General features: G+C 44.1%; 1 protein-coding gene across 2 annotated transcripts in view; it reads right to left on the reverse strand.

Annotated features, from left to right (window-relative positions):
• Positions 1-586: 586 nt before the first annotated feature.
• The window catches only part of ADAMTS17 (ADAM metallopeptidase with thrombospondin type 1 motif 17), a 159,133-nt gene continuing 133,589 nt past the window's right edge, over positions 587-26,130 (reverse strand). Inside the window, exons 21-24 of one of the 2 annotated variants that reach the window (XM_038146789.1) lie at positions 25,405-25,609; positions 21,211-21,363; positions 8,297-8,474; positions 587-6,131 (exon numbers count right to left, since the gene is read on the reverse strand). In XM_038146789.1, coding sequence (XP_038002717.1) covers positions 5,980-6,131; positions 8,297-8,474; positions 21,211-21,363; positions 25,405-25,609 — 688 coding nt within the window. In that variant the 3' untranslated portion in view covers positions 587-5,979. The remainder of the gene's footprint in view (positions 6,132-8,296; positions 8,475-21,210; positions 21,364-25,404; positions 25,610-26,130) is intronic. The other variant, XM_038146790.1, reaches the window with a different exon arrangement.

Genomic DNA, 26,130 nt, shown 5'->3' on the forward strand with positions numbered 1-26,130 from the left:
TGATCATCTCAGGAGGGAAGTTTGGTGCCAAACAAAGCTGCAGTCTGGTTGGGTCCTTTTGTCATCAGAGACAAAATCAAGGGGAAAAGCGCAGAGCTGGGGAAAGAAATGGAAACTGAAAAATGTTCAAATAAGATCTTTTCTAAGAAAATGAATGAAGTCCAACCCAAGAATGGCTTGTCTGGTTTTGCCGGACAGGCTGCACTGATCTTGGTGCAACATGAAAGACTTTGTTAGAGGATTCCCCTTCCTCACCAATCCCTCAGCAGCCCAAGTACTTTCACTCCCTGTCTCCAGAAAGGCTCCAGTGATGCTGTAGTGTGCAGTGACCTTCCAGAAAGCTGTCAGGGATCCTTCAGCAGCTGGTGGTTTGGGAGGTAGTGGAGGCAGCCCTGCAGACTGGTGAGCTGCCAGTGCTCTCCTGGTGAAAAATGAGTGATTTCCTCCATTCCGGGCCACATGGAGAGCAGCATCCCATCCCATTCTTCCTGACACCATCAGAAGTGTGAGTGCACGGATGGGAGCACATCTGGCACGGATCTTCTCTGCCTGGAACTCCACAGCACACTGGTGTTTGCACTGACACTCTCCAGCAAGAAGAAAACATCCCTTTCCCCATGGAAATGCTCCATGTGGTGTGGGGGAAAGCACAAAGGAAGATTTGGTTTTCACTCTACCAGAGAGCAGAGTCCTCAGCAGGGGTACTCAGTGAGCATGGGGCTGATGTGGGGATAAAGTGTTCCACATTTTGGAAGGCAAATTCCTTCCAGAGCAAGCAGGGTGCTGTCAGCTTGTTGCAAGAGACAGCTGAGGCTGCTGTGGACACCAGGAGAGTGAAGGGAGCAGGTGGAGTTGGTGGAGGCAGAAGTGACCTCCAAGGAAGGGAGGAGGGATTTTACTTTCCTCCTGATCCTTCTGTGCCACAGCACCAGAGCCATCTGAGCTACCTGCCTTTAGTGACCTTGGCTGAGGTGTCTTAAATAAAAAAAAACAACTGAGCTCACAGGGAAGGGCAATGGCTTGGGCAGAAATGTGGATTAGGAAATAGAGAAACAGCAAATGGCTACATGCAAAATAGGCAAAGTAAGTATATAATCCTGCTGGATTTATAGGAGAGATATTGGCACATCCCAGGAACATTTCAAGCCAAATGTATGACAGCATTCCTTACACCCCTCCCACCCACTGCCATAGCCCAGCTTAATGCAAAGCCCTTTGGCTTCCCCAGGCTCAGAGCTATGTTTTATTGTTCAAACAGGTCAACAATTGCAATCAGATGTTGACTGCAGGCAAGGCACAAACAAGATGATGTGTTAATGCACAGCACCACTTGGATGGAGGTTCTGCAGTGCTGCTGTGAATGGTCCTGTGCAGGGTGGCAGCTGGGCTGGATCTCCCCGGGCTGCCTCAGAAGCCCATCAGTGTTGTGCCATGAATCCCATGTGAGATCAAGAAATGAGCTCTGTTATTAAAGCATAAACTCAGTTTCTGGAAATCATTGTGGGAGGAGGGCTCTCACACCAACTCTGCTTTGGTTTGTTATCAAATCATAGAATTGTTTGGGTGGGAAAAGACCTTTAAGATCATCAAGTCCAACGCAGCACTGCCAAGTCCACCACTCCACCATGTTCCCGGGTTTTTAAAGCTGCTTTAGAAAGATGCTGCTCCCACCTCCAACCAGAATTGAGCTGGAGTAGGATACAGATGATGGCATCTTTGTAAGGCAGGCTGGGAGAGGATCCTACAGGTGTATCTGACTGCAAAAACAACCTTCACCGTGCTGGGGGGCAGCTAACAGCACAAAGAGTCTGGCTAGTGCCTACAACAAAGACATCCAAAACACGTGGCACTGAAGAAATTCTGTTTATTTCACACCAGGGGAGAGTGCAGCTAGGTTATGCAGATACCTTCCCAATGGATGGGATCGTTTTGCTCCAGTATAAATTTCCACATGCTCAGCACTGTTCATTGTCAGGGGGTGCCTGTGGAGCTGCTGCTCCCTCCCAGCTCGGGCACAGCAAGAACAACCTTCCCCAAAAGCACTCTCAGAACGTCCCTCTCCCCAGGCAGAAGCTCCCCCTTCCCCAAAGCCTGCCCGGGCACACACAGAGATATCCCAAACACAGCCTGGCATGCTCTTCCCAGACAGGAATTTTCTACTGTTGTGTCACTGACCACAGACCTGACAAGGCATCATTCAGGTGTTAACATCCCTGTGCTTTATTTTGCAACCTGACCAGGACAAGACCCATCATTTCTTGGTTTTTAGCACACTGAGAACTCTGAGGTGCCAGAATTTTACTGCCAAATGACCTTTTACACCGACCACAGCAATTAAACAGTTGGCTTGGATTTATCCAAATCCCAGTCTCAGTCCAGTATTACACAGATGCATGATGTACCACTTACAGCTTCACTCCTTTCTCTTAATTTCCATGCTTTGGGTTTGCTTTGTATTTTTGTTTCAAGTTCAGTAACTTATTAAAGTTGTTATGGAAAAAATAAATTTATTCTTCAACTTATTCAATTTGTTCAAAATGGAATGATCCTTTTTTCTTTTTTTTTGGCTTTCATTTACAAGTGGTTCCATTCAGTTTGACTGTTTTTTATCTTTTTCTATTTATAACCAGCACCAAGAAGAAAATTACCATGGATACAGTACATATGCAAATTAGCTAATGGAAAAATATATACATTTCACTCTGTAATGAGAAAACTTAAATGATATTATTGCCATGGAGAATATATCCCTGTATTATAATAAAATATCAAGCAATAATCAACTGCTAAGATTCTTTTCCACCAACAAAAAATAGCACCATACATGAGATAGTGAGAATCTACACTCAATAACACAATTGTGCAACTAGAAATGTACAGTACTTTAGTAACAGTACAGAGTATTGTTTACAATATGGAAATACCACCACTGTAATCAAAAGAGCATCAATCTCTTATGAACAACTAAGAAAAGTATTGTCGTAGATACACTGAAACAAACAGCTTTTCTTTCCACCAGAATGTGGGAACTGAGGGCAGAGCATAGCTGTGACTTCATTGTAACGCTCCTATAAAGTGATAAAAACCAGAAGTGCAGGAATATTGAACAGAATTAGATCTTTTTTGTTATTATTTTTTCTGGCTGTTATGTGATGGGATGGTTGTCACCATGTGAAGTTAAGAGAATTGAATAAAATGGAGCTGTGTTGTGCCATCAGTTCTTAATAATGCTGAGGAGTTTGATTATAAAAAATAAAAGGTTGATGCATGCTAATCTGTGAGAGCAAGTGAAGTGTTTTTTTCTCAGTGGTCACACAGTTGAAAAAATCCTTGTAAATTCCTGTTTCCTTAGGACCCAAGTGTCCTTTGGGTCCAGAACCCAGCAGGCTGGGTCAGGCCAGAGGTCTAACCAGCCTAGCACCCTGTTCTGGCCAGTGGCCAGTAGAGAATTATTACTGAAAACCACAAAACCTAAAATCCTTCCTCTCCTATGTCCTACCTTTTGCCTAGAGAGGGTCACAGATCAGCACCAGAAGGAAAATGCTCCTGCTGTGGAGAAGCACCTTTGATTTCCAGCAATGATAATTCACACAATTCTGCCAAGGTAACAGAGAAAATGTTGCCCATGAGAAGAAAACCAGCGAATTCCAAACGGAGTGAGGGGTGCCAGGGGCCTCAGGGGTGGCTGTGGGGGCAGCGAGGCAGTAAGGACAGTCCCAGTGTCACTGCAGGCTAAGGGGGAAACACCACTGTGGATTAAGAACATAAACCAGGTCCTCTGGGCTCTGTCTGATCTCTTGGAACTTTCTCATTGGCAGTTCTTCTACCTGTTAATTTGCCTAATTGAGTATTACCTGGTATGGTCTGAATCTTCCCTGTCACCCCTGCCAGCAATTTTCCCATGATGACTTCCTAAGTACTTATACAACCTCTGGGCTGGGCAACAGGGTGGGAATAACAGAAAAAGGAGGTCTAATCCTGATTATAAATTGTAAAAAAAAAAAAAAATCCATTATAACAAAAACCAAGCTGGAATCATTTCCCTGATAGAGAAAATCATCTGAGGCATTGGAAAGCAGATCTGTTTGAGACAGGCACTTGAGGAAAAAAGGTGTGCAAATGTGCCCGTGTGCATCAGGCCAGCCCTGGTGCACACACACTCATTTGCACACTGACAAGCACAGATGTAAATGTGAAGCTCACACAGGGTTAGTCTGTTGATGAACATTATCTCCCTGTGTTTGAAAAATGTAGCCCTTAATAAAATGTTAATAGATTATTCCAGTGAGGTCCTGGATATGGAAAGAACAGTACTAAGCAAAAATTGCTTTAAAGACATGTTAGTACTAAGAGTCTTTATCCTTCCTTGCATTGACAAAAAGAGACAACAGCAACAAAGACAACCTGGGGCCAGGTGAGAGCTGCAAGCTGGTCTGGCCCAGGGGCTGGGGGAGCAGCTGGGCTTGGTTCTGTGCTCAGCTCCAAGGAGTCAAACAGTCCCACGCAGTTCCAGAGCACAAAGCTGCAATTATCCAAAGGGCTCTGTTCCTGTCACCAGGAGGGGGCTGAAACTCAACCATGGCCTTGGGCCCTGGCAAGGGAATGATGCTTGTTGGAGCAAGATGTGATAGGGAGACACTGATGTGTGTGACAAGGGAGGGGACAAGCCCTGCCCTGGGCAGAGCTCCTGTTTCAAGTCTCACATCACAGAGAGGAGTCTGGTTTAAAGTGCAGAGACAAGGCAGAGAGTATTGTGTGGGCAGCACCTGTAAGTGCTCTGACAGCACCAAACCTATAGCACCAAACCTGACAGCACCACAGAAGTGACACAGGGAACATTCAAAGACAGCAATGAAAGTCTGAGCCCTTGGCTTCCCACAAGCTCCAGGTTACACTTTGAATGTCTTGCATCCCTGGCTACTTCTGGTTACTCCAAAAGCTACATAACCTCAGCTGTGTAAAAGAGCCCAGAGATAGAAAACACCTGTTCTGCTCCCCACTATATCCTTTCCATAAAGATTGTTCCAAATTCAGTTTCTGTTCCAAGCCTATCCAGTTTCACAGTCCTCTTGTAAGAACCAACAGTCTCATTATCTGATTGACTTCTAAAAATTGGAGAGAGCTTAGGCCAAGCAATCCCTCAGTGAGCTCTACTGGATGAAATTATTTCTGGCTTCTCCCATCTCATGTAAATGGTTCTTGTTTAAAAGTAACTATCTACGGCTGTTAATAAGCTTCCATTTCATTAAGCTCAGAGAAAAATTAGGTTTCATAAAAGAAACTCTATTATTCTGGGGAAAAGATAGAGAGGATTGTTTTTTAAAATTAGAAGGAAAAGCACTCCCTATTAGTGGCTCTGAAAATATGACTTGGAATGTTGGATATAATTATACTGAATATTCTGTAGGAAATTCAGAGATGTCCGTCCTCTGCTATCAGTTTTCACAAGCTTTTACAGAAAATCCTCTCTTTAAACTAAGTCTTTCATTGATGCATGTCCCTCCAAGCCCACTCTGCAGTGGGATAACTGCTGGGAATTGAAAACAACAGATAAAAGCCAAGATTAAAAGATTAAGTAGTGTCTCTACCTTTGCTGAATTATTTTGCCAGAGGCCTTCCTCCATGGAGGTACCCATAACCTTATCCAATGTTTGCAACTCTTGTCCTTTTCTTTAATGGTAGCAAGCCATCCAGTGGCTGGTGATTTAATATATTAAAAAAGTATTAATGAAAAATGTAAGGATGTCAAAATATTCAGAAATTATTGGCTCCTTGAGATGACCCTTTCTGTGTGTTTTTTTTTAAGGTGGATGAGCAGATGACTTTGGTATCCAGTCTGTAGGATTAGTTTCAAGTCTCATTAGGTGTGCTTTGGGATCCACCACGCTGTAGCAACTCATGAAGTTCCAGTACTCAGACCTACTAGTCTGTGATTTCCATACGAACAGCTGGAAGACTCTAAGGAGTGGCACAGGTTCATTAACTCTTCTGCTGCATCTTGTTTGCATAAAAGTCTCTGCAGGTCTGGCAGCAGCGCTGGTACCACCGCATGTCCTGGCACAGGTTCTTCTCACGGATCACCCTGCAGTACACTGTCCACTGGTCCCCCGTGCACTTGTAGGTGAGGGCAGCTTGGGAGGAGACAAGAAAGGAGAAACTGCCAGATTAGCCAGGGAACAGCGCTGCAGGTGTGACCAAAATCCTGCACCCGAGGGGAGGGAGGGCCACGCTCGCTGCTGGCACTGGAGAGCAGGTGAGGTTCTCTCTGCCAAAATATCAGGCTCTTGGAAGTGCTTCCTTCCTTCCCTGGACATGAATGGGGAGTGCAAACCTCCTCCTGTTGCCCCTGTTTTGTCTCAGAGGCAAACAGGCCCGGATGAACAAAACATCCAAAGATTGAGCCCAGATTAAAGGCCATGAACTCCACACCGCAGACTATGGGATGGAGATGAATAAATCACACGCCTGGCAAGAACACCTGAGACAGACCTTATGAATCTGAGATGGGAGAGCTCACATAAAAGAAACCACAAACAAGGCCAGGACTAATATTTCAGAGGTCCGAGGTCCCTCATAGGTTGTGAAGGAAGACAGGAAAGAAGTGACATGACAAATCCCTCTGAATGTGTCATCAATGAGAGACACTGGACACAGACATAAAAGCCAGGTGAGGTGAACTCCACACTTAGATGTTTTTGGAAATGTTATCCAAGACAAAAACCATTCTGAAGTAGGAACAAGGCAGCATGGGGTCTGTAGACTACTGGAATTTTTTCTGATTTTTTTTTTTCCTGCCATTGCAGAAAACAGAAAATTCTGTTAAAGATAATCCAATTAGAATTGTTTATAAGCAAAAAGAGCAAACACTCAATGATATGTCTTTCCACTAATATCAAATATCATTGTTTCTGGCCCTGGTGATTCCAAGCCTGGTTTAGAAACAAAAGCATCCCAAATTGCTTGCAGATTATTTTCAGCAGGGACTTGAGCCTCCTCAGTCTTCTAAATACATGAGTATTTTATTGCTTTGTCCTAAAATGTGAATTAGGATGGAATTCTTGTCTCATCAGTGTATCCAAGGGCTTACTTCTCAAATGAAATGTTTTCCTTCCACTATGCTCTTCGTACTAAAATATCTGGGAAGTACTCTCATACCAAAAGAGGATAGAAACCCCTCACCACGAGTGCATTTGCAAGAATGAAAGTCCCCATTTTCTCTTAAAACATCTGGTAAACTTTTGGGGAACAAATTTCAGTTCAGAAGCTTCAAGTCCAGCCCTAGTTTAAGTGTTATTTAATACTGGACAGCATTATTAGAAAATGGTTCTTTATTATTTAGCAGCTCTGTGCTTTCATGTGTGTTAGAGGTTTCTTAGCCTGTAAGATCAGCTTTAAGATCAGCTCAGATGTGACACAGGAGGCTGCTCTTTCTGGTAACCTCTTCTTGTTTACAACCCAGCCTCTTCTACCAAAAGGGGACAGGAGGCACCCATGAGGCTGGGTCAGTGTAGCTGATGCCTCATTTTAGCTTCATTTTACTTGTGTTGATGTGTGAACTGTAAAGAAACCAACTCAGTTCTTGGAGCTGTGGTGGAACACAAGGGCTGAAGTTCAGAAAAATATATATTTAGTACATTTATATTTTTGTCCCCTTATAAACCAGGGAGATAAATTGTGGAAAATCATGAGATCCCCACAAATCTGTATTAACAGAGGCATTCTTAACTAGTGGCATGTCTTAAGTACAGTGTTAGGTGTTTCAGGAGACAGATGGTTACCACCATATTCCCATCCCAGCCAGGGACAAGGAATGCAGGGAATGTCCTCCAATGAGGAGGAGGACAGTGACAGAAAATCACAGGGTCAGGAAGAGGCTGGATGCTCTCTTGCCCCTCTGGGCAAATCAATCCATCAAACCACCTGTCAGGGCTATGTATTTTCTTGGGGCACCATGAATAAATGATCCTACTTCACAATCACTGCAGCACGGGCAGTGTGTGGAAGGGTTTGTGATGGAGGAAGACGCACCTGCCAGCTCCCTCACCTGCGACTGATCCATCAATCAGTCAATCAATCCAATCAATCACTCACCATTTGTGCGCTCCTGCTGCTCTCAGCTCCATCCTCTGCCATGCCAAGCACTCCACCTGGGCACAGCCTGAGGCAGGGCTCAGACAGGACCTCCCCACACCAGACCTTTAGGCTGAGTCTGGCTGAGCCTCTCCTGATTTCTGGCTCTGACAATCACTGCAGCCCCCCGGGCAGCCGGCACCTTCCCCCCAGGCCCCTGACTCACCGAGCCTGGGCGAGGTGATGGTGTTGACGTTGATCCTGTCGTTGCAGACCTCCTGGTGGCACTGCCTGTAGGCCGCGGGCTTGGCCAGAGCCGGGCACTCGCTGCCGTGGCGCCCGGTCACTTTGTGCATGCACTGCACCACGCGCGACTGCAGCCCCTTGCCGCAGGTCGAGGAGCACTGCAGGAGAGAGCACACTGAGCACTGAGCTGCCGTGCCACAGCACAGGTCACTGCCAGAGCACAGGGCGCAGCCACTGTGCTGCTGAGGGCTCCCAGCTGGGTCACCGCGGCAGCCAGGGACACTCCGTGCGGCTGCTGTGATGTCCATGTGGTTTTGCACCTTCAGGGAGTGCTGTGAGCAGAGGAACTCTCCTGGCACAGGGAAGGAACCTGTTGTCTTTCTGCCCTGAGGTCACCTACTCTGACTGTCCCCTGTGGATGCCCATGGGGTTCAAGCAGGCAAAAATTCAATTCCCCCCATAAGTCATGAAGAGGTAAAGCAGAAAAATGTGTAATGCTTAATTATGGACCAGCAGCTTCCTCCTCCCTCTCTGTGAGAGACCCGGTGGTTCTTGGTTTAAAAGCCCTCACCAGAACTTGGAAGGTCTAACAAGGCTTCCTCCCCAAACAGGATGACCACAGCCAGGCACTGGCATCAGATAAAGCCCAGGATTCCAGCAGAGGCTGGCAGCTCCTGTATGCCCAGAGCTCTGAGAAGCTCTGGTCTGGAGAGAGCACATCAGGTATTCCATTTTCACTCCCATCTATTCCTGCTAACTGTCTGGCCCTTGCCTGTCCTCCTGGGAGCAATTGCAAATTGTACTCATGAGTTTTGGCTGCTATTAGCCAGGAGGCCCAGCCTGTTCATACGCTCCCTTTGTTGTCATACAGTCAGAGTCCCTCCCTCTCCCTCCCTCTTCCTCTGGCCCAGTCACTTGTGATTTACAATGTCCTACTTGCACGCTGCTCAATTTTAATAAAGCAAACACAGTGAGCACAGGGAGGTGCAGCAGCTGGAGTCAATAAAAGAACCTTGTATTTAACATAAAGAAACAATGGCTTGCAAGACTTGGGTAAGATTCCTGTTTCTGCTAAAGCCACACACAAGCAAACGACGGGGGAGAGGAGGAGGTGAGGGAAAGCCCAGGAGGTATCAACAGAATGATGAAAAAACAGGTCTTGTTTTCTGTCCTCTGCTGTTTCTCACCAAAGTCAGGGCATTGGAGCTTTCTCCCTGAAAACCACCATCACCTCAGAGAGGGAATTCTCAAAAGAGAGATGCCAAACACTGGAGAGGTTCAGAAGCTGGGCATCACTGAGGTTGGACTGAAGTTCAGGTACAAATCCTGTGTGTGCAGTGTGGATGCTTGGGAGACCCAGACCCAAGGGCAGAACATGTGGATGCACACAGGACTCCACCTCAACATCCAAGGGGGATGAGTAGAACAAAACTGTGGTCATTTTGGTCTGGAAGTATCACAAGAAACCCTTGCTGTTTGGGTTTTTTCCTTTACCATCTTCTTATTTCGATTTAGGTTCGACACACCAGTTTATGACAGATATTTTTACACTTAGATTTTTCAGGTGTTGAATTTACATAAAAAATTGACCACTATCAAATAATACCTCAGCAATGGTTATAGTATTTAGGATTATGCTGAATGAACCCTTCTCCTGCCCTATGGCGAGCTATTCCAAAAATCAGGAATTAAAGTCCCTGATGTAAATCCCCTTCACAATCTGAATTTATGCAGTGAGATCTGGGCATTACATTAGTTTTGTGTGTCCCTCAGCTCTTTCCCAGCACTGAGTGCCCTCGGTGATTTCCACCAGCCTGGAAGCCAGTCAGGCACAGCCACTGGATTTAAAGTGAACTATTTTCATCCTGATAAATGCAACTATTAGGCCCTTCCACTTCACCAGTCAAATGCAACCTTAAATCCTCAGGATTCAGTGGCACTTTTAGTCTTCACAGTGCACTACTAATCTTAATCCTCCCCAAACTCTGTGCTTTAGGAGGGGAATTGTAAATCCATTTTGCAAACAGCATTGCTGTTATCACACAGGCGTTAAATAACTCAGGCCATGGGCTTCCTTCACGTGATTGTAACAGTGAGGCTGAAACCTCTGTCTCTGGCTTTTAAGCACTCCCTGTGCCCTTAACAGGGGGGGCATGGGGAGAAAGAAGGGAAAAAAGGACAAACCCAGCAATTTTCTCATAAGATGAATGAGATTTTCAGATACCAACACATAAACACTCACCTACCTTTATCTGTGTTCCTGTCTCTGCATTTGTTAACCAGCAAGGAGGGCAAGCAGTGAAACTTTTTTTTTCCACAGACACTGCCAACTCCAATCCTCAGACAAGTAACAGGAGAGCTTTTGCCTGAAGCAGTTTTATTCCTTCTCCTGGGAGACTGGGATCATCACCTATGCTATGCAATTAGTTTTTCACAGCCAGCAAGACAGATTTTAACATCTTTCTTGAACTCTTTAGGACTTGGCAGCTAAAGGAAGGTTGGACATCTGGCTTATTTTAAGACAAAATTTTCAACTCGGTACTTGGATAGTTTCTTTCCTAGGAATTTCAATAGGAAATAGGAATAGATACAAAATACATACAAAGGGGGAATTGTTACTCATGCTGCACTATTGGAAGAGGACATCATTAAAAGAGGCATAAAAATCAAACTCCAACTGCACAGCAAATTCCCATAAATACTTTCTCTCCTTCTCTGGACAGCTAAATGCACTGCTACGGACTCTCTGTTCCCAAATGTTTGTGGAACAAGGAACCATATCCACAGAACAGTTTTCAGGGCTGGATTCAGCAGAGAAGACCCCCCCAGCAATCTGCCTTCTCTGGGAAGCTGGGGCTGGGACAAAGTGTTGGGCAGAGATGCTGGTGCCAAAGGAAGACGTGGATTTTCCCTTCCATCAGGCACTGCCAGTGGTGTCACTATCACCAAAATGCACGTGCAAAATGCACAGAATTTAACCACAATGCCTTATACTGACAATACAAGCACTGGAAACCAGTATTTTGTATTACAAAAACTGTAAACTGGAAATCCACCCCCTTGCAAAGATCAAAGGCTTTCCCAGCACTGTAAAATAGAGGTGGTTAATGAACAGCTACAAAAAGTGAAGCTAATGAGAGGCCCTGTAACTCCCAGTTCAAACACTGCTTAGGAAGGCAAAAGCAAGACAAAAATGCCTGCATTCACATTCTTTGGCAGTAACATGCAAGCCAGTGGGGATATCCAGAAGGAAATAAACTCACAAATTGTCAAGGCAGCAGCTGCATTCAACAGCTTAAAGAAGATTTACTCACTGAAAAACTCTAACCTTAGGAGCAAGCTATGATTTTTCAAATGGAATGCTATTTCCACCTTAGGATACTGATATGAAAGCTTGAAATCTAGCAAAGGTGCTGACAGATGTCTAATTGCTTTGAAAGCAAATGCCTCAGGAGAATATTAGGTATTAAAATAGAATGAATTTACAGAAAGTGCTGAGATCTGTCAGGGCCTTCATCAACTCCTGGTCTACAAAAGATAGCCAGAGAAAGAGAGGGGAATGAGAATGACTTAAGCCAGGGCAGGGCTGCTGTTGGGCAGCACAGCAGAAAGTCCAAAGAATCCCTCTGTTGAGGCTTAATGGGGGCAGAAAAAGTACAGATTCACCAGCACAGACACATGTTCAGGACTGAATGGGATAATGGATCATTACTGAGGGCTCCTGGGAGGCTGGGATACATTTCAGACCCCAGCACACCTTCAGAAACGTCACTTTTCTAACCTCCAAGGGATAGATGTAAAAATATTTTTTGTAAGACACTTTTCCCAGCAGAAGCAGGAGATCACAGCATCCCTCCAGCCAGTCCTGAGCACACTGCAGGACAGAGAGGGCTGATGTGTCAGAGGGAGATCCAGTTCTAGATGACTGTCATAAGTAAGCTGCAGGCAAGATGGGGTTTTCTCTTTATTCATCAGTCTGCAGTCATCTGATGTTTAAAGATACTGGTTTGCCCCCACTTTGCTGGAAGTTGCTGAAGCCAAGGATAACACCATGGCTAAAGCTCCAATATTGAGAGATAGAGTCATGCTTTACTGACTTCAGAGTTCAAGCATTCAAGGCGTTAGGGCAGAGTGTTTTTCCCCTCGGGGGTCTTATTTCTTGCCTCTATGAAAGTCAGAAAGAAAGCAAGAGAAGTTCCTATTAAAAACATTCTAACACAGCATCTGAGATGAATGACAAAGGTCCTGTAATTGCTCCCTTCCCGGGACCTTAATAGCACACACATGTGTGCTCTGAAAGCCAGTGCTCCACACACCTTCACATCAGGCTTTTTATGAGGATCACTCATTTAAACCCCACAGTTGTAGCTGAAAAGCAGCGTGCAATACTCTTTCATAAACACCAGGTCAACTTTCACCATGGCATCATGCAAAAGAAAGAAATATCTGTCTTTTCACTGATAAGATCTAATTAGCCCAAAGCAAACTGTAAGCTGTTTTTCAAGCTTCCTTGTTCTTTTCTTTCTTTTTTTTTTTTTTTCTTCTTTTTGAACCCCAGATCTGTAAACGAACATATCTGGTCTTGCTTACAACAATCTTTCATTTGGAAACTTTTGTGAAATGACTGATTTGTTTAATTTAGCCAAGAAGAAAAAAATGCATACCCTTCTGACTCAGTATGGGAAGAAACAATAAATTATGGCAGCAAATGCTCGTGGCTGATGTGACAGCATCTTAGCAGGAAAAGAGAAGCAATTTTTGTAAACTGCCTACAGCTGTACTTTCAAACTGCACGACCCCAAGGAACAAGACCTGACCAGCACATCCAGCATGTCTCCCTGCATAATTAAGCTTGGCTTTGCTATTCTGAAAAGCTCCATTGTGTACAGAGAGTTCAGAGATTAAAGGCTGAACACATGAATATTCTGGGTGTGACAGTGCCCCTAAAACACTGGTGCAGTGGAGCCCAGGTGGATGCTGATGAGAAAATTCCATTTAATCAATCCAATATTCCAATCGGGCAGAATTTACTTCTCACAAGATTTCAAACTGGATTTCAAGAACAGGCTCAAGCAGAGCTGTGAGGTGATACAGTGCTGCCCACTGGGGCCCATATTCTAGCAGGTCACCTACTGCACTTGTGCCACGGTTGGACCTGGGGCAGAAAGTGGAAATGCTCCAGAGTTATTCCACCAGGACAATTGCAAGGACCTGATGGTGAAAAACACCTAATGCAAAAGGCATAATCAAGGTAATTTTAAATAGCCCCAGTAGTAATGAGCAGCTATGGGATCACAGAACTTGGGTCAGGCTGGATGCCGGAGAATTCCTTCTGCTCCTACAGCACTGTGAGCTGATTGTGCTGAGCCAGGCTCTCAGGGCTCACACGAGCTCTATTCCCACCCCAGATGTTATCCTGAGAGGACATCCTGGGAACTGAAGCCCCACTGAATGCATTATTAGTTACTATTAGTTATTCATCAGTTAATGATCAATGCTCCCCCAATGCAATTTATTAAAGAAAGTAATTAAACTAAGGACTCCTTTGGGATTTTTTAACTTCAGCAAGAGGCTGCTCATCTCTCATTCAGTCCTGCCTGAGCATTTTCTGGACATGGAGCTACCCAGCTCTGACATGTGTGATGCTGGCTAACACCGTTTCATCTCTTTGCACAGTCAGTCACACTTGGTACTCATTGCTCCTTAAAGGTGTTCTGGGGGATTGTCACCTTAATGCCTTGGCAGTCATAAATCTCAAAAGGTTATTGAGACAACTGGGAAATTACAGCAGTCCCTGCTAGCAGAACATACTGTGTGCTGTAGGTATTCAAGGGGAAAATCCTCTTCAGACTGGTACTACAGAATTTAAATGGCAAGTCACTACTCCCCATATTTTCAACAACATGATCCTGGACACTGTAACATCTCAGAGTAAGTCAGAGAAAATGAATGCCAATACTTGAACAGGCTTGTCTTTCACTCTTTCTCCTTTTTCACTTTAAAAAACAAGAATTAAAAAATTCACAGTGTAATTTCATTTCCAATCCACTGGTCTTGGTAGAAGGCTTTAACTCTCCATCCAAAAAAATGCACTTAATGGACCAGGCTTTTAAATAAAATATCAAAAAAGAAAAGTTACTCTTCCAGTTAATAGGACCACTGGAGGCTGTCTTGGAATATGAGACAAAAACACTGGGGCAGGGCGTGCTCCACTTCAAACAAAACACTGATCTTTTTCAGTGTTCAGATCAATCTGATCTTTTTACAGCACATTCTCCTTTACTACAGAACCTTCACAATAATTTGTACCAGGGATGTTCCCAGAAGCTCCAGTGGAGATGAGCTGTGTGATTTGTTGTGCAAACAAGGAGCAGCTTGAAAGGCACAAACAGGACTTGGTTCCTGGAGCCTGCAGTGCCCAGGGGAAGGACATGGCCAGCTCTGCAGTCAGCATCTTCCCTTTCCATGCCCAGTTCCCAACTAGAGCTGCATCCACTGGGGCTGGCCCTTAGCCCAAGCCTAGGCACAGGCTCAACCTTGTTTTAGTGCCATGATGCAACATTTCCACCTCTGCCCACAGCTAAAGACATTCCACAGATGTGGGGACAGATAATCACAGAGCAGAAGGGTGGGATTCATCTTACTGAAGCCCTGTTCAAATCCAAGAGTGTTCCCTGCTGGTAAAACCAATTTTGGGCTATTTGATCTCATCTCCTGTAGGGAGGGGTGCTTTGAGATTTAGCTGCTGGCAAGAAAGGCTCTGGTTTGCACACCAGTGATCGTGTGCCAGAGCCACAAACCACAGGGAACCACAACTCAGAGCAGTCCATGGGGCAGGACTTAGGTCTAGGACAGATGCTCTGGCTCCTGGCCATGTCTAGGACCACAGAAGCAGGGAATTTGACTACTAAAGTTTGTTGGATCCTCTTCTGTCCCACTCAGCTCCATCACCTTCTGGAGAACAACCGATGTGCAGCAGCAAGGCCTGTGGACAACCTTCCAGTGCTGCTGAAGGCCGTAAATCACAAAGCTGTTCAGTGGCAGGGAAGGGTCTGTCAGCTCTGACGTGCCACTGCAGTTTTAAGCTACCACCCCTCCTGCAGAGTTTTCTCTCAATCCAACAGGAAAAGTTATTTTCTCCAAGGTAGAAGAAGATTAACTTAGTTCTAACCTTTATGAAGAATAACCAAGTTGTCCATAGCTTATCATAAACAGATGTCAGGTCAAGACATGAATTTGTAATGAATGTTAGAACAAAGGACAGTTTTGCTCCTATACTTACAACAACTTTGAATACACCTCTCAAACCACAGCTGTCATTGATTTACTCTTCTTATTATGTAATATGAATTAATCATTAAAAGTGAGGCACATAGAGGATTTTGTTGATGTTCCCAATCATTTGGAGCTTGGAAAATATGCCTTCCTGGCACTGGGAGATTGTATTTTTGGAAAAAAAGCCCCAAAACCCAACATGTTTTTTGGTGTACTGCAAGGCTGGGGGCTTATCTCTCAGAGAATAAGACCTCCTGTAATCCTGCCAAAACAATTAATTTGCAATTACAAATCCTTGTTACCACCCACTGGGATGAATGACTGCTGATCTTCAGTGTGAAGCACCTCAATGTCTGGCACAAAGCCAGTATTTTTCTTGCAGGAAATTAGATTCTTTTTTTCTCTCCCTACTGTTAATGTCCTCCTGGGATGAGAACCCATCTCCAGCATTTCACAAGCTCAGCATGTTCTGTAAAGGAATTGGCAACTCTTGATGCCCAGGGAGGGCAGGTGGCTATGGGTGATTTTTCAGATGTGCATTATCACTATTGACACTATTTGGCAACAAGAATGCTGTTTAACATTACACTTTGCCAAGCTGACCCTTACTGGTGCTTTCCAGTTCCTGGAGTGTACAATCTCTCTGAATCCAGTGAAAGCTGTGCCAGGTGGTTATACAAGATGTGAAGTGGTAGAAACAGATTTTTTTTCCTCTACTTTCTCTGCTAGCTGAAGCTCAGCTTGATGTGTCATAGATTTGCTTTCTCCTAAGAGCACAAATCTGTGATGGTTCCTACCCAAGACCCGATGATTCTGCACAGCCCACCAGGTCAGATCCTGCTCTGCTGGGCATTGGCATAAGCCTGCATTAACTCAAGTGCCTGAATTAATCTGGGTTTACCCTCAGGTAAGAGAGACTGATATCTGACCCAGTGCGCTGAGTGAGATCCTTGGCCTGTGGCCAGTGGGTTGTAGGGAAGAATGAAAGACAGTTACCCTGGATTTACACTGGGTTATCTGAGATTAATACAGGCCTCAGTATTTACAGAGCACCTACTGTAACTGCAAAGAAAAAAATATGGCAAAGCCAACATGCTACAAGGCCTCTATGTGTCTTTCTTCTTCTAAAAATCTTTTCATTGGGCTAGGTAATATAATAGGTTAATGAGCTGAATTGTTGCCTGAGGGACAGAAGTTTTATATTTAAACTTCCACCCACAGAGCTGAAAATGCCCCTTGTGAAAGTCAGGGCTAATGATGGAGCTTGTGTGTCTGGCTTGTAATTCCACCTTTCTTGATACAACACCAGTGAAATGGAGAATAGTCAAAAAAATGAAACTGGGAGCCCTGAACCATTCTGTGCTATTGGCTCCAAACACAGAACTGTAGTCAGGACAGAATTTGAGGCATATGAAATAGAGAAACAATTAAGTAAAAGTGGAAATAAAGAAAAATCCATAAAAAAATTGTGGAGAATTGCTCCTGCAATATAACCTTGCCTCCTCAATTATACCTTAGAAGAGTCCAAAGGACAACTGGAGGAAAAGAACTCAAAAAATGTAGCCTTGGCCTGTACAAAATTAAAGAATTACTAAGGTTGGGAAAGACCTCCAAGGTCAAGTCCAACCTTTGACCAAACACCACCCTGCCCACTAAACCCTTGCACTGAGTGTCACATCTGCTTGGGTTTTGAGCACTTCCAGGGATGGTGACTCCACCACTTCCCTGGAGAGCCTGTTCCAATGCTTAACCACTCTTTCAGTGATGAACATTTTCCTAATATCCAACTTGAACTTCCCTTGTGCTATGTCTGCTTGTCTGGGAGAAGAGCCTGACCCTCACCTCAACACAACCTGCTTTGAGGTGGTTGTGGAGAGCAGTAAGGTCTCCCCTGGGCCATCTTTTCCTGCCACATCACTGCTGGAGCAGAAGGGCAGAGAGCTGAGGATGGGGGGCAGCCTTGGGTGGCTAAAAAGCAGCCCCTGGTGCTGCTCACCTTCAAGCACAAGATCTGTGTCACCACCACAACTCACCAACACCTCCAGCTCCTCACATCATCTGGGACATATTTCCAGTGACTCCAACACCAGGTCAAAGTCCTGCAGCAGCTCCTTCCAGCACAGCCTGGGGCAGGGACTGGTGTGGAGCTGGGCTGTGTGTCCTGCTCAGCTCCCCAGAGAGCCACACACATAAAGACACGCTCTGTTCTTGCAGGAATGTAATCCTCGATGTAAAGTTTGTCAGCAAAAATATAATTCACCATGAAAGAATGGACTACTGTCTTGCTAAAGCATCAAGAGGCACATTTTCAGCAGTCTGGGAGTCTGAGGCAAGTGTTGGGAAACTGAGCAACCTGTGTTTGTTCCTCTGACCAGCATAACTACAACAAAAATGTAAAAATGCTTCCAGTGCTAGAACATTTAACAGCTCGGATTTCAAACAAGGAGGAACTATTTCAAAGCAGAACGAGTGTATGAGATGTTTGTTTCTTTAACTGAATGCAAACTGGATGTGGAATTTCCTCTTGGAAGAAACGACTGAATGGGAGATGGCTTGGACTCCCTTTTGTATATTGCATCATGTACAAAAAAGGATGATATAATGAATTGCAATTCTGAAGAATCCAGGCAAAAAATAAAATAATTATTTTAGGGTAACACCTTCAGTGGGTCTTGCATTGTGCAAATCATGTTTCTATTAGGTTTGAAGACTCTGGGGCCAGGAACAGTTTAGTTATGAAACTTGTATCACTCATGCTGAGTTAAATGCTAAAAATAATGCTTATATCCCTTTAAGATAATGGCTTTAAAAGAGAAGTGGCAGCAGTGTAGAGAAGGTGCAAGTCTAGCAGCAGTGGTAACAGAGGTCTAGTAACAGAACAACTCTCTGTCTTTAGAATCTTTAGAATTCCAGTTAATCTCTGTTAATCTCAAGCACTGGGCTGCCAAAGGCAAACTCAGAGCCATTTAAATTAACTTTACAAACCTGGCTTTATGTGCTTGCAAAGTGAACTAGATATATCAGTTTCTTGTGCAACACTTGAAACATGCTGCAAATATATCAAGACTATCCAAACATGACAATTAGCTCCAAATGCTTCCCAAAAGCTACAGGACACAGCAAGGACCAGCTGCAAATAAACCTGACAGAAAATGGGATAAAATCTCTCTTCTTTCAGGCATGGATAATGGCTACAGAGCTGTTGCTAAGGCCAGTGGATGAGGTTTGGCTGGTGGGTGCAGGTCTCAGATCAGCAAGGCCTCATCTCCAGCCTCACCTCTTCTACATGAGAGCTGAAGACTTAAAATCACAATTTGTCTGGGTAAGTGTGGAGGTTTTACTGCTGCTGGGAGCTCCTTGGGGAGCTGATCCATCTCCTCATGCACAGAGTCAGTGTATTCTACAAATAATGCCACTACTAACACAAAAATAACACTCTGTCATATCACCCAAGCAGCCTGCTCTATTTACAAATTGTATCTGGACTTGACTTTTTAAATGAGGTTTTCCCTCTCTCTTACATGACTTCCCAGAATCTTCAAAGAGGATCTTGGTTTGGGAAATTAAGGATCAGTGGCCAAGTCACCAGGCAAGCTGTTTGCACATAAAGCATCAAGGCCCATTATTTTAATCTCTGATAATTTCCACTGTTAGTTAAATCGTGCTTCCCTGATGGTTCTCCACAATAAGCAACAAATGCACAACACATTAATTGCACAAAGTTGTTGCTTGTTCTGAGATCAATTTGTATTAACAGAAAAAGTTTCCATCTTAGTCAGCAAAGCTCTCTCACAGTGACTTTTACAGGGCTGGGAACAAATGTTTTACAGTGGAATTTTGCCCTGGAAGGATGAATTTTAAGGAGTTCACTATAAGCTAATGGCTACAGACCCTGTGCTTCTCCTTAAAGGAGGAACTGATTTAAACCAGAGTTGCTGATAGCTGTAAAGGCTTCCCTCCTAAGTCCAATTCCTGTATTAAAGCTTCTGGATCCTCATGATGAAAATCCTTCACTCAGGATTTGTGAAGAATTGAATTCCACTTTAAACATTTCAGCTATCTGGGTTTCTGGAACAATACATTTTCTTCTAAGAACTGTACCAACCCTTTTCTAGCAATCTCTACCCCTCTACTCAGAGAATAAGAATCTAATTGTGTGACCTAAGTGTCCGGTCAGAATTAACCAATATGTCTAGAATTTTAAACGCTCATTACAAACCAAATCTAAGTCCAAGAACATCCTGCTGGACTCACACAGGGTGAAATTCCTGGGAAGCAGAGCACTGGCACAAGCTCCCTGCAGACAGAAGCAGGCCACATACGCAGCAGACAAGCTTTTGTGCCCTCCTGCACAGGGATGATCCTGATCCTGAGTTAAGAATCACAAACAACAAGTGATTTTGCACTGATTCTGTCCTGCTCACATGCAGACATAAAACCCATCAAACAACATTGTTTACTGTGACCCATGTAAGATTGCAGCCTTCCCAGCAGTGAGCCAACATCTTTATCAGATTGGAACTGTTCACACAACACTGAACTTTCAATCCACGTAATCGGTGAATACACAATTATTTCATATTCCTCCCTATCAAGAGAACCCGGGTCCATTTGCATGCCAAAATGTTTTAGTGCTCCACAAATAAATAAATAAATAAATAATGTTATTTCACCTGTTAACACATGGGGACTGTTTGTTTTGGCCAGCTTGCATGGACTCTGAGTGCCAGGTTATGAATAAAATAATGTTCAATACTGTAAACATCTTGTGACATAAATTCCTGGCTCAGCATAAATACAGACGCTCGGTATGCGGCAGGTTCTTCCTGCATTCTCCAGCACTGACACCACTAAATTCATGTATCTGTGACAGAGTATATACATAACTGTAATTCCTAAAAAAAAAAAGCAATCACAGATAAGCCAATTTGCCCATCCTGGGCCTCTGCTTCACTGGATTTTGCTCGCTGGAGTTTGGGTTTTTGGAAAGCAAAGTGCAACTACTGTATCCCAGTGGTTTCTGCACATGCCGTACATTCCAGAACAGAAAGTAGGTTTTCTGTTTAAAGAACAGCACAGTTAGAAAGATAAGATAAAACCAAACTAGAATATAATATTGCTGGGAATTTGTAGTCCTTTATGCAAATGCAAAGTCAGTAATGTAAAGGATGCTTTCTGAACAACACTGGCAAGGGCTGAGTTTCTCACACTGCCAGGCCTCCTTCCCAAGCAAAACCTCATATTACTTTAAGATCAGAATGCAAATACAGAGCACACTCTGCTCTGGTTTAATCCACTGCATTCAGGAATTAATTCCACTGATGTCACTGAAGAAACAAAGTTCAGACAGGCCTAAGTGAAGGTAAGCTCCAGACCTGAGGAAGGGACTGAGGTTTTTTTTAGCTCTGCCTTTAAACTCCAGCCTTTTTTTTGTTTCAGGTGGTTGGAATGAGTCTAGGACTGGGCAATGTGTGTAGATCCCAGACAACCCTGAAAACCAGTTAAACCTTTGCTTCCTAAATATTTAAACTGCAATTTAATGCAGACAGCAGAAAGGAGCTCAGCACCCTGAATATATTTGCTCTCAGAAAGAAAAGACCACGAGGTGTTTGCTGTTACCTTGGACCAGTCTCCCGTTTTCCACTCGTAGCAGCCTGTGTGATCCTCGCACTCCTCCTCGTCTCTTGGCCTGGTGGCTGCATCACATTTCCCTTGGGAGTTTGTGCACGTCACTGTTCTTTTCTGAATTCCCCTGCCACAGTCTGCTGAGCACTGCAAAAAATCAGGGGTTTGGTTTTTTGTTACATGGTGCTTAGAAATGATGGCTTTTATGTTGGTAACACAGCTCAGAGGAAAAGCTGGGGTTATGAACACTGAGGAAAATGATAACCCATTAGGTTTTAGTACAATAATCTAAGCCACTCATACATGAGTAATTTGGACTGCTTGCGAAATGTTTTCTTATGAAAAACGGCAATTCTGAAAATCAACCTTCTTTGAAAAATGTCAGCTGGCTTTTTGCTAGAATTGGTGCCACTAAATCTTGTGTTGAAGAGCTCCTTGTTCATAATGAAGGACACACTGAGATTCACTACATAGAACTGCCACGTCCCTTGATGTACCACGGGACACATCAAGGGTGATAAATGGTGGTGTTAAATGTAATTTTACATCACAGCAGCATGAGACCACTGTTATAAACACGTTTCTGTAGTACAGTTTGTGAATATCATGGCAAAGTCACAATTCTCACACCTTCTCAAGTGAAGCACACACATCACGTTCACATTTTGATTTGCCATCACTATCTTAATTCTGAAAAACTCTAACAAACATTTACCGAGTGTGCACAAATTATCCACAATGTTTTTGCGCCTGGGCTCTATGGGGTTAGCTTCTAAAGAGTAGGGATATCTAGTCACTCACTTGTTATCTTTGCCAATGGCTGGAAATTCTTGTTTACTGAAGAATTTGTCTTGATTTTCTTGGCTGTACGAGGTAGGAAAAGGACACTGGCACGAACTAACCCCAAATCTCTGTTTTCAATAAGCAGTTTGGTAACAGAGCACCTGCTATCACAGCCACCTGAGTCCTTGTCACCACCCCTGAGCGCAGCCAGTCTGCCTGCCCCTCACTCCCATGCCACTGCAGTGGTTAAGAGGGAGAAGTTGTCTTGCAGAGCCACTGGGGACAGGTGGGTGGAGAAATGATCTATGTACCAGCTGAGATAAAAACTAACCTCCTCTGGCATGTCAAGTTCTCCCCTTCGGGGGGCCAGCGGGGAAAAGACAGTTGATTTGACACTGAATAAATAGTGCAGATATGAGATATTCTGTGAGGTCTTTTGAACGTGTTCCAAGAAGCTTCTCCATCCAGGGGGTCTATGCTGGAAACAAGCGTCAGCTTGATATAAATTACATCAAATGGACAAATCTCAGCATGCCTGTCTAACTGTCTTAAAAACACAATCCAGGCAGTTCTGACCTGCTGGCCTTGTTAAGGACATGAATGACAAGCGTTTATGAGCTGGCAAGCAAACAGACATGCCTTTAAATACTTCACAGCACTACAAAGTGACTTCTTGAGAATCTGGGAAACCTTCCACTTAATTTACTGTGTGCTGCTCACGGCGTGACCCCTCACGGATGTAACATCTTTGTAAGGAGCACAATCTATAGGTCTGCTAAGACAGGGGGGTGAATTCTTCCCAGCTTTGCAGAATTCCACAAAATGCTTTGCTGGACTGCTCAGAGCACAAGGCTTGCCAGAGATCCCAGGCTGGAGCTCCCTAAATGGTACCTTAAAGCCATGAATGTGCCCCAAGTTGGGTAGACTTTCCTAAATTATGTATCATTTTCCTCAGGCCCCAGGGTGGACTCCTCAGGGTTGCACTCGTTCATCTCAAACTACAAAGCTCAATATATAAAAATCTTTGGAACGGTCCAATTTACTCGAAGTAAATCAAGCTGAAGTGGGAGTATTTTTCACAGTAGGAGAAATCTCTAGGTGGGTTTTACAAGCAAGTCTGGGAAAAACACCAACTGTTTGTTCTTCCCACAGCTTTTAAGTCATTCACAGATTAATACTGCATATACTTTCCTAGACAAAACAGCATGAGCAAGAAGGTTTCCAACAGATCTTTGGTGGTCACATATAAATCACCCTCTTTAAGAGGTTTTTTTCCTTTCCTCAAGTCATCTGTTTTCATGAAGAATTTCTTATTACATAGATTTTACAGAGAGTCCACAAATTAATAGACACAGTTTCTGTGTGTCCACTTGAGATCATTAAGCCTTACTTTATTAACAAATTACTTTGTCAGATCTCATGAGGCTTTGCAAAGGAGCAACACAACTTTGCAGTTAAGACACAACTCCTTTATCTGAAGGAAATCCATATTTTTTTCCACTCTATTTCTCTAACAGTAGAAACATTCACCTTCTCCTGACAGCCTCTATTTTTATCATTAAAAATGGGTCGAGCAGTACTTTGTCCAAAACAATCTCAAGTGTTTGGCAATACAAGGAGAACTTAATTTTTTCCACGATGAAGATTGCATTGGAATTTGCTGTGAAAACACACATTTTTGACCAGGGACCAGACACCAGTGCAGTCAACTGTGTTGTATGAGAAAGAAGTTAAAAAAAAATAGATCAGAAAATAGATTTATAAAATGATACAATCACAGTGATATTTATTCCTCAACATCAGATTAAAATGCTAAGGAATAAAGTGATTACCACTGAAGAAAGTCCTAGGTATCAGAAGAGTTCACACTGGCAGAGCATCAAATGTGTCCTGGAGTCAACTGAGCTTTGTAACAGCAGAAATGGGCCAGAATAACAAATTTAAAATCACAAGTGCACAGTTACAGACCCAACAAAAGTAAATAAACTTATCAAAGGAAAAGTAAACCAGCTATTGAAAAAATTATCTAAAAATGCTGTGTATTTGTAAAGGACTTAGATGGTCATGGATATGGAAGATTTCCACTGATCTGTAACTTGACTTACTCTATTCCATAAAAGGGAGACAGAAGTACTTGGGATTGTTAACAAAAGACTAAAGGAAAAAATCCACATGTAAACCAGGTAGGAATTGCACCCTAATCTCAGCTATAAACAGTTCAGCTGGTTTAGCAATAAGAAATAAAGAGGGCATCCTCTGAAAGGGGAACACACAAAAGGCCTATCAGACAACTTACTAAAACCTTGGTGTGTCTGTGCACATCTTTTGTAACAAAAGAACTCAGAAAGAACAGAAATCTCATGCACCAGTGAAGGATCCAGCACCCCACTGAAAGGGAACACTGCTCTCACTAAACCATCACCTCTCTTGCCAAACTAAGATTTCCTGTCCAGGAGGTGCACAATGAAATCCCATTGTGTTTGTGAGGAGACACTGTTCCTCAGGATCCCTTCTGTCCTGAGCTTCTGTGACTTTTAAGCCCATTTCTAACAATAATATCCAGCAAAAGCTCTTTGACAATTGTTTAAACAGTAGCTCCCTGTTCCAAACAGAGGTGAATAATGAGGAATCCTTCCCACAGGAAGGGCTGTTGCTGGACAGCCAGGCTGGAATGAGGCTGGTAGAGCTGCAATCCTGAACCCAGAGTGAAAGGAGCTCATCACTCAGGTGAGCCCAGCAAATACAATATCAAAATGAACATGGGCATCCTGTAAGGACTGCTACTCACAGGGTGCAGACAAAGTTGCCCTGTACTAACTGAGTCCTGGTCATGAACTTCAGGCACACTCCCAGATCACTCTGCTGCTAAACAAAACACAGGGTAACTGTCTAGATCTGCCATTATTTACATCAGAAATGCATTCATAACACTTGGGAAAAATTTCTTAACTCTGCAACTACTCTGAGATGCACCTTTTATAGAAAATATAACCAGCTTTTGGTTGTTCCTGGAATTACACAAAAGCAGGCTGGATAGGGCCCAAAGACTGCCCATTCTCTGTAGCATGCAGATGCCTGATAAGCCTGGTATTTCTTCACACCACATTTAAATAGAGCCAGAAGCCCTGGGTTACTGCACTTCTGGCCTCAGGTCAATGAAACATTTTTCCTTCTTGGTCAGTTTTCAGATGGAAAGATACAGCCCCTAGAGCCTATCTAAACCCTGCCTCACTAACTCATCTAGTCTGGAAACCAAATGTCAGCTCCTCACTGCTCATCTCAACAGATGAGAGTCCTGCCCAGCACTCCAGTGCTGTGAGGATGCTGACCATGAGAACCATGGATTAAGGCCAGTGTATCCAGAGCTCTGAGCAGTCTGGCTCCTTTCTGGAGTGAAGGTCCTACCTTTGACCACTCTGATGCTTCCCAGATGGACAGGCAGTCCCTTCCCTCACAGCTCTGCACCGTGGCTGGTTTGCTGCCCAGGCAGTAGAGGTCCCTGGTGTTGACGTAGGTGCCGTTCTGCAGCTGATAAACACAAGTGACCTCCCGGTGCTGCACACCCTTCTCACACGTGGCAGAGCAGGGGCTCCAGTGGCCAGTCACCCACCTGGGAAGGAGCCAGAGGATAAATGTTAGCAAACTGTTGGAATAAAACATTATGCTTCACTTAAAGCCAGGGAGAAATGGGCAGCTCTTCCTGGGTTTGTGGATGCTTTGATGGTGCTGTGCTGTCGTCACCCTGAGCTCACTGATCCCCTCTGGGAGCTGAAGTGTGTAAAGCAGCAGTGTCAGTGTGCAAGGGAATATTCCCTCTTGACTTCATATCAGGCAAAACCCCAAACTCTGCATCACTCCCTTTAACCCCCCTCTCTGCAGTGGGGCTGTTTTTTTCTCTCAGATAAAGACAGACTTGTCTGCAGACCATCCTGCACGACCATTCCTTGCAAGGGGAAGGAGGAATCCTCCCCACTCTGTCTTCCTGCTCCACTGACTCCAGCAAGTGCTGGAAGCACCACAGTGGGGCTACAAGGCAGTGAATAAGGTGTCTAAGAAGGATCTGAAGGATGAGGGATGGAGGGAATGACATTTTTTTCTAAAAGAAAAGCAGCATCGATCTTCAGCTTCCTG

The sequence above is a fragment of the Motacilla alba genome, chromosome 10 (assembly GCF_015832195.1).
Source record: "Motacilla alba alba isolate MOTALB_02 chromosome 10, Motacilla_alba_V1.0_pri, whole genome shotgun sequence".
Taxonomy (NCBI): Eukaryota; Metazoa; Chordata; class Aves; order Passeriformes; family Motacillidae; genus Motacilla; species Motacilla alba.